The 9,285-nt window shown below is 34.7% G+C and overlaps 1 protein-coding gene across 1 annotated transcript; it reads right to left on the bottom strand.

Annotated features, from left to right (window-relative positions):
- Window positions 1-4,097: 4,097 nt before the first annotated feature.
- On the bottom strand, window positions 4,098-7,145 carry LOC107945763 (probable serine/threonine-protein kinase PBL7). The gene is made up of 6 exons (XM_016879879.2): window positions 6,367-7,145; window positions 6,005-6,262; window positions 5,748-5,920; window positions 5,597-5,676; window positions 5,362-5,509; window positions 4,098-4,788 (listed from the first exon to the last, which is right to left on the bottom strand). Exons 1-6 carry the CDS (start codon window positions 6,926-6,928, stop codon window positions 4,444-4,446), a joined length of 1,566 nt encoding a protein of 521 aa, XP_016735368.1. The 5' UTR covers window positions 6,929-7,145; the 3' UTR covers window positions 4,098-4,443.
- Window positions 7,146-9,285: the final 2,140 nt, after the last annotated feature.

The raw sequence follows: 9,285 nt of genomic DNA, 5'->3' as shown, positions 1-9,285 counted from the left end.
TTTTGAGTTTGGAAAATCGAGAAAACGTGTCCTAACGTGCTAGGTTTCGATTTCTCGTTCGAACAAATAGCCAAATATCCTCTTAAATTTTAATTCATGTCATTCGAGTTTTTTGTAAGGATCGCATTTTTAAACTCTTCAAAGTTTTCAATCTTCGACACTAAGACACTAATTAATCAACTAGGTACCAATTTTTGGGTTTACGAGGTTGCTAATCCTTCCTCGTACGTAATCGACTCCCAAACCCGTTTTCCTGAATTTCGCAGACCAAAGGCATTGTTTTAATCTATCTAAACTGTTTATTAAAAACAACCGTTTTTCGAGGTGACCCGATCACACCTCATCAAAAAAAAAAAGATTAGTGACGACTCCTGTTTTCGTTTTCGTTTTCAAAGTCCAAGTCGACCTCGTTTTTATCAAAAAATGGTGTCAACAACTATCATTAAATTTTAAATTTTATATATTTTAATATTGGATTAATTTTATATATTTATTATGCATATATAATTATAATATTAAAAAAATTATATTCATTTAATTTTAATATTAATTACTTTTGCTATTAATAAAATTTTAATATAAATATACAATACTTATGAACACATTTTCATAAAATAAATAATTATCATTTATTTTTGTTTTAAGTAATATTATAAAATTATATTAATTATTATTTTTTATTATGATTGTTACTTAGCTATAAATTAGGATTATTTCGAGCTTTGGGTCAAATTTATCTTAAGTTCAAGTCAAATGAGTTTTGGACTCGAATTTTTACAGCTTAAGCTTTCACAAACTTAAGTTTTGTTGAACTCAAATTTTCTCAATCTCGAACTTTATCAAGTTCAAATCTAGTATGGACTCAATTTTTTCAAATAAAAATAATTAGGGGTCAAATTGACACAGATATTATTGTAACACCCCGAGTTTTGTGGTTAGGGTCAGAGAGAAGGCTATGCTATTATGTTTAGTTGCGCATTTAAGTAACAAAACAGGCCTATTGGTTTGGTGGTTGAGTGAGCGTTAGTATACCTTAAGGTTTTTTGGTTTCAAGTCTTTGTGTGTGCGTTTTGGAGAAATATTCTTATTTTGTTTTATTAAGTATCAGTTTTGTTTAAGTTAAAAATATAACTATTTATTTCTTTTTTTTATTTTTTATTATTATTTCTATACATTCTCTTCTTCCCCCTTTCTTCTTTTTTTTTCTTTTTGTTCTTCTTTATTTAAAAAAAACGGTTTTGCTTGTGGATTTTGGAGAACTCCACTTCCTTGTCGTCGATTCAGTGTCTGGGCGTCTTTGGTCGCAAATCAGGTGTGGGTTTCGAGACTTTTCAATTTTATTTGTGAATTGTAAATTTGATTTTGGTGGATTGCGGAAATCTATGTGCCTTTGGAAATTGGTTGTCGATGTTCGGTAATTTTGTTGAATGGCATGGAAATCTGTATATGTTAGTGTGTTTCTGAATCCCATCGATTGAGGATCGATTTAGTGACCGAAAAACATGATTTCCAAGCTATTCGTGGGTGGTTTCGTGACCACACGGGTGGCCACACGGATAGTCTACATGGCCGTGTGTAGATAGGAATTAAGGTTCTGGGAAAATTTTGGTGTCACACGACCATGTGGCTGTTTTGGGGATTTTTGTTGATTTCCACATGGCTGTGTCCTCTGGGCACACGGGCGTGTGTGTTTGGGAACTAGGAATTTAATGACTTGGTGCCACACAGTTGTGTAGCTAATTTGGGGATTTAGAGATCCCACATGGGTGTGTGTTTTGGACACACGGCCGTGTATGGTACGCACACGGGCACGGCCGTGTGAGACCCTCACACGGTTGTGTCTGCCCTATACTCTATTTTAGCACAAATAGACAAAGAGTTACACGGCCTGTTCACACGGCCATGTCCCTGGCCCACACTGGTCTGTGCCTCATCCACATGGCCGTGTGCCTCCTCCTACACGGGCGTGTTGACCCCGCACATGGTCTAGGCATTTCCACACGGCCAGAGCACACGGTCGTATGGTTCTGAGTCATTAATTTTAGTTCTGTGTATGTTTTTTATTCTGAAAATGTGTATGTGTGTTCCGACCCTTGGCTAGGCTTTAGTGAGGGAAGTTAAGACTCTGATCCGGGCTTCGGCTTATGTGTTGTTTATGACTGTTGTATGAGATGTCTGATCCTGAACCCGGTTAGCTGGGTGTGTGTGCATATCTGTTTCTGTCTGACTATTTGTCGATGTGTTCATTGTTTCTGTGAGGTTGTAAGCATACATGCACTTGCATAAAGTAATTTTGGGAATTGGTTGTGAAGAGAAGGAAGACTGATTCTGATATGATTTGGCAGTTTTACTGCAACTTATTCGTATAGCGGTTTACCGCACTGTACCGCACGTACATCAACTTTGCTGTGTACAATTATCTGATCTGGCAGTTTAAGCTGCAACATGTTTGTACAGCAGATTACCGCATTGCACTATACTACATATACGCTAGCCCTGCTGCGTATTAATATTTGAGTGGCTTAGTCCACATACATGGTGTGTAGGGTTGGATGGGTCTTTCGAGGTCCTATATGGTGTGTTTGGTTGGATGAGCTTAAACAGCTCTTTTGGGGTGTGATCAGGGGACGGAGAGGTGTTTTGGTTAGATAGGTGGGTTTTTAATACTTGACTTCATTTATACACATCTGTTTGAGTGTTCTGAGTGTAAGATTATCTGACTGTATTCTGTCTGACTGAATAGCGCTTGTGACTGAGTGTCTGTATATGTGACTTGGTGTGCTTGAGTTGTTACGTTCTGTTGGGACGTTGGTTCCAAGTTTACTTTTGGACTCTATGTGTACCTGTAAGTCTATTTCGCTATTGAACTGAGTTTCGTAATTCTGTTATTAGTCACGTATCGAACTCACACTGAGCTCATGTAGCTCACCCCCTTTAGTGTTTTCCCCTTTCAAGTATATTTCCGATTGCTGTTGCTGGACTTGGCACGTCGGAGGTCTCAGACAACCACGTTTTAGAATCGACTTTAAAAGTATTTTCATAAATTTCAATTTTATAAATAAACGGTTTGAATTGTAAGTTTTATTTTGAATACTGTGGAACGAAATGTTGTGTTATACACACGTAAGCGTCTTTTGGATTATTATTTTTTTTGTAATATCGAGATTTTACAACTGAGAGTTTACATAACTTAAATACCGTTTGTTTTCTAGCTAGTTAAACTAATTTTTTTCCTACGATCACTTCGGTGATCAATGTAACCTCTGAGATTCGGTCTAAACTTTTAGGCCGAGTTTTGGGACATTACAATTATATTGAAAAATGCTATTCAAGCAAACTGATAACACTCAACAACATAAAGAGATGTCGTCTCAAGTGAGGGACAAGAAATTTGTCCACAGGAAATTAGAACCACTGGCAGCGGATATTCGGAAGTTTAACAGTACATGTCCAAATACAATAACAACAAGGCAGTTACCCACTAGCACATGACACAGAAGGATTAGCTAAAGGAGTAGTTGTATCCTATTTATATATATATATATATGTATATTGGCATTAAGTATTACATTAGTATGCTTTTGTTTTGTACCCTCGAAGAAAACAATATAGCTGACAATGATTAAAGCCGTCTTCTTGAAATTAGTGAACCCACTTCTTTGATGGCTACTTCAACTGTGGACCCTTGATTCACCCACGTAAACATTAGGCATAAGAATAAGCCTCAAGTGTTACTACAACCTTGTCTTTAAACATGACAACTTTCGCCATGCGGAGAAAATCTGAGCGAGCATGGTGCAACAGAGGTCGGAGATGCATGGGTAACACCTGGCTCTGTCACGGGGACTATCTTTGCAAATTGCAATGCTTCACTGATTTTGTTAAACTTTACTTCTTCCTTACTGATGAGAGACTCAACATCCAACAGGATTCTTTGTTCTTTTTCTTGATGTGATGATAACAAGTTGTTGGTAGTTAAACTGTTACCTCTTGTCGTTTAATTGCTTTCAATGTTTGGTTTGTCTATTTATAAGAACAGAAAGTTCCTTTCATTGGCCACAAATTTTTCTTCCTTTGTTGAGTAGGCTTATCTAATCAACAATCCAACCACACAGTATTGACTTGTTTATTAATCACATCACCCGAAAATGTTTCAAAAATTTTACAACTTGAAAATTGCAATTGAACAAATTTAGTCAGTGACCGCTAATGGAAAATCACACGTTCAAATGAAAATCAGTGGTTTTTCATGAGAAATATAGAGGCAGAGGGAATCATGGTATGTACATACAAACCAGCTTTCATCAGACCCCTTTTTCCTATTTACACTTCAACACTTTTTCTTTTTCTTTTTCTTCTAATGCCTAAAACTTTCTGGTCAAGCAAGCAACAAAGAAAAGGGTGTGGGTGAAAATTTCCATGGATGAAAATCGATTCCATGTTTCACCGACAATAAAGGTGATTGTCATCCTCAAACTCTGAAACTCCTAGCATTGCCAAGGCTAAGTGACTCTTCATCTCACTTTTTGAATGTTGTAATTGAGAGCAACAATCAATGATTCCAGAGAAATTGGACTTCTTCCTAATCGAGTAGAATGGTTCTTCTTCACCTCTCAATATCGCGATAATTTCATCAATGGCTGGCCTTCGTGATTCTTCATTGCTTATGCAGGCTGCTGCAGCTTGTATCGTTCGTGCTATTTGAGTTGAATTTTTCAATGTACATTTGAGTCTTGGGTCGAGTAATTCTTTGACGGCTGCCATTCCTCTATGCAATAGAGGTTTTGCCTGAAAATCGAAACAAACTTAAAAGATTACAAATACAATTTCAACTTTACAGCTAATAACAAACAAATTATCATGAAAACGTATATGCTAAGCTAAGGGTGAATGAATCATATCAGCTAACTGCGAAGGAGCTCCGAGGCATATCATGATTTCGTTCCAAAGCACTGAATCATTGAAGCACAAAAAACCGACAACATCAATGACTACATAGGATTGAGAACCTATGAAAAATGCAGAATACGAGATTTTGATCGATAATAATATGCCAAAAGGTTTCCACAAATTCCATGATAGAGCTGTCTCACCACGAGAGTGCTCGTTCAAACTTAAGATCTAATGGTTCAAGAGAGCAAGTGGCCATTTCAGCTCTATGGACCATAGTTGGGAGAAATTTCATTATCGAATAGTCATCATCCATAATGGTTAAGTATTTTCAGTACTGTCACTTCTGATGTTAAAAGAGGACCCCTCTTTTGCTCCCCGGGAAGCTGTTAAGGGGAACCATTCTTTCAACTTTAATGAATTCAATGCAAAGCACGGTAAGTTTTATGAGGAATTAATACAAAAACCTACCCATAGGACCAAATTCTCTTCTCCTGGAGGCCGTCTTGACTCGATTGGTTTGCGTCTGGTTATCAGCTCCAACAAGACCACCCCAAAAGCATAAACATCAGTTTTATCAGATACTTTTCCGTGTTGGAAATACTCAGGTGCCAAATACCTACATACCAAATAATAAATTTTACCAAAGCAAAGAACACATAAAAAGATTTTTAGCTTCTCTGAGAAACTGTTGTTGAAAGCATACCCAAATGTGCCTTTAACAGTTTTGCAAAGGAATGGGATTGAGGGTGCAGATGTCCAAGTTGCTAATCCAAAATCACACAACTGCAACCATTAAGAAGTAGAGATATGAGATACAAGAATTGGTCTTAAAGGAATCAGACCAAGATCTTTACCTTGGGTGTTTTGTTGGAAGAAAGAAGAATGTTAGAGGGCTTGATGTCTCTATGAACAACACATCTTTCAGTTCCATTGTGTAGATATGCAATAGCCTCTGCAATTCCCAAGGCAACCTTATACCTAACAGACCAAGGAAGAGTTGAAGGTCGTCCTTTTGCTCCCTTCTTATCTGCAAAATAGCATCCCTTAAATCATTCAAAATCATTACAAATCTAAATAAAAAGTTCCACAAGAAACCAAAGTGAAGAGTTACCATGAAGATGGCGTTCTAAGCTTCCACCAGACACAAACTTATACACCAAAAACAAACCTTCCTCAGGATCAATACAAAACCCCAATAGAGGGACAATATTTGGGTGATGCAAAGAACTAGCAATCATCAGTTCTCTGCAAAAGGCCTTTGCAGATTCCTTATCTTCTTTATCCAGCCTCTTAATAGCCACAGTCGTCTTCAATAGTCCAACTTTGCCTCTAAAAACAAAGCTCAATGCTCCTCTCCCCAAAACCCTCCCTACACCAATAAAAAACCAATCAAAAACAAAAACCCATACCAGAAATAGGAATAGAATTCTTTTGAAAAAATAATAAAAGAAACCAAATTCATGAAGCTGATACCTTTGGAAAAATTTCTAGTAGCTGAAACAATTTCACCATAGCTGAATCTGACCAAAGACTTGGTGACTGGTGAAATACTTCTTTCCAGAGACTCAATCCTTCTCCATTTCAATTCTTTAGCTCTATCTTCACTAACCCCATTATCCAAATTCACCATCAAAACAGTAGCTGAACTCAAAGAATTTGCAGTGATGGCTTCGAGTTCAACTTGAGAACAAAAACTAAACCTGAAAGACGAGTGAACTGATTGTGGGTCAGTGCTTGTCAACTCAGCTCCTCCACCTGACTCAGCCAACAACCAAGCCTTATTATGCTCCAAATTGCTTCCCTTCTTTTCACCATTGTTTTTCTGACTCTTTCCTGAACCGTTTTTCCTTTGATAATCAGGAAGAAAACAAGCTAAACCAAAATCCCAAATCATTTTTGTCAAGAAGGATTTGGTTTTTACATCATTGTAATCACTATGGAGATCTGCAGATGAAGAAGAGGTTGGTGCATAGAGAGCAATCAAGCCATTTTTTGAAGTCCTAGAGTTAGTGCAGGTTTCTTCAAAAAAACCCATAGCTTTGAAACAGATCTCAATGTAAGCAACAAGAAGCACAGGTTCCCAGATTCCAAAAGGAGGAAAGAGAGAGAAAGTTAAAAAGAAAGGTTGAGTCTTCGAGAACAAAAAAAAAGGGTGAAAGGTGCTTTGCTTGAAGAGTGGGGGAGAATTTTCTGAGAGAAAAAAAAAGAGGAATAAGAGGGGTGGGTGACTAATATAAAGGGTATGGGGCAATGTAATGCAAACATAAACTATACGCAAACATTAAAACTTGATCATACAAATAATATTATAATTTTTAAGACAAGATTAATGCTATGTTAGTGGGAGAAGGTGGAAAATGTAAAGAAAAGACAAATTAGACTGGGATTATATTTTTGGTTTATTTCGAGGAAAGTGGGGGAAATATGAGAAAACCTGATGTAGTTTCATAATCTCTGCTTATATTTTGTATGATTCAATTATTAATTATGTATTTAATGAGATATTGAAAAAGTAAATGAGAATCCCTTTTCAAAATTACAATTGTTATTCTCTGTATGTTTGAAGGGAGGGAGTAGAATCGTTTTTGAGATGTCCTCCTCTTAATAGTCTATCAGATTCGATGTTGTATTTGAGGTGTATTTACTCAATTTTGGCCTTGGATTTTTATTTTCCTACCATGTTTGTGGTAGTGTTATTCCCTACTAACACCCTTTAAGGGTATGGGTTTGAACCCCTTTGGCTCTCTTTGGAGTTGAGAGATAAAAAAAATTCAAGGTTAAAATCGAGAATAAACACTTCGAGTACTATATTTTTACTATTCGAGAATTTAATTAACTACTCCAAATACAATACTTCAAACACCTCTCACAATAAAGAGTCAATCCTTCGAAAATGACTGTTAATATGAACTTTAAAAGAATACCATTCTCAACATATTAGAAATGGATTCATAACTTTATACACAAAATAATATAATTATATTGTAAAATATAGTTAAAATATTATCTTATAAAATAAATTTCCAAGATAAGGATACCATTTAAAATATGATTTGAGAAAGAGCTATGGATAATTTTAGGTATTGTGTTAAAAAGAATAGATATATTATAACCTATAATGAGATTATCAAAAAGAACAAATATTATTACCCTTTTCTTCAAAGAAAAGTACTTGATACACACCATGTTAAATTTTTATATTCCACAAACAGAGTCCAGGGTTGGCAAATATGTATAGAAAAAGACACGTAGCAATCTTTTAAAGTTTATTGTGAAATAAAAAAGAAATCCATTGTCGGTGTATTAAATACTAATTTTTTTTAATACATAAAATTTTTTTATTACTTTCTAAACATGAAATAGTTAAATAAAGTAGAGATGGTTGATTGTAAAGAGTAAAGCGGAGAAAATGAAGGCAGAGGGAAAGTGACAAACATAGATGAGACAGCAAGTAAGAAAAAGGGGAAGCTTGTGGGATAATGATTTTCTCAGATTAAGAAATGATTAGGAGAGAACTGAGAGGTGCATGGTTCTACCAAAATGAATGAAATGTGGGCATCTCTCTATTCACAACCACTTTTAAACATTTAAACACAAATTAATATTGTATTATGACACGTACTTTAATTAAATTATCTAATCTTCAGCTTAAGCTAAACTAATTTTTTAATCAAAAAAAACTAACTAACTTTTTTTTAAATTAATCCGAAAATTTTAATTTATTATTATATTTGTATGTGATTTTAATATATTTAATGTATAATACGAGCACCTGAGACCTAAAAAGTGTGTTACTAGCGATTGTCAAAAAATATGGGTAAATTATATTTTATAAATAATTTATATTAATTGTTTAAAAATATTATTAATATATTTTTATTATAATTTAAGTGTGTATATTCCATGTATCATAATATTAACAAATTCGAATATAATTTAACTACTTTTTTTTTGCATTATTACATTAGACCTTTTTTATCTTTTCAAAAAAACGTTTTAGGGTTAATACTAAACCCTTAATTTTTTAAGTCAAACTTTTCAAAAGTATTTTTCAACATCAATACTTAACTAGTCCTACATTATGGCATATTCATGATGGAGGTGAAGAAAATTTTGTAGTATATGTGTGTGTAACATTAATGAGGTTTTGGATAAAATGATAAGATTTAAGCTTTGCTTTGTAGAGTAAAAAGAAAATTGGAAAGAAGAAAAATTGAAAGGATGAAAAATATAAATTTTCTTCTCATAGGCATGTTTGGTAGAAAAGATAAAAAAAATTAAAAGAAAAAATAATTTTCTTTCCATCCGTCGCTCGCTTGGTAGAGTTGAATGAGAAAAAAGAAAATAAAACATTTGAAAAATGCATAATTTTGAACTAACACACACTTCTCT

This window comes from Gossypium hirsutum, chromosome D12 (genome assembly GCF_007990345.1).
Source record: "Gossypium hirsutum isolate 1008001.06 chromosome D12, Gossypium_hirsutum_v2.1, whole genome shotgun sequence".
NCBI classification, from domain to species: Eukaryota; Viridiplantae; Streptophyta; class Magnoliopsida; order Malvales; family Malvaceae; genus Gossypium; species Gossypium hirsutum.
Note: the sequence above shows the minus strand (reverse complement) of the source record. Positions and strands in the feature narration are given on the sequence as shown.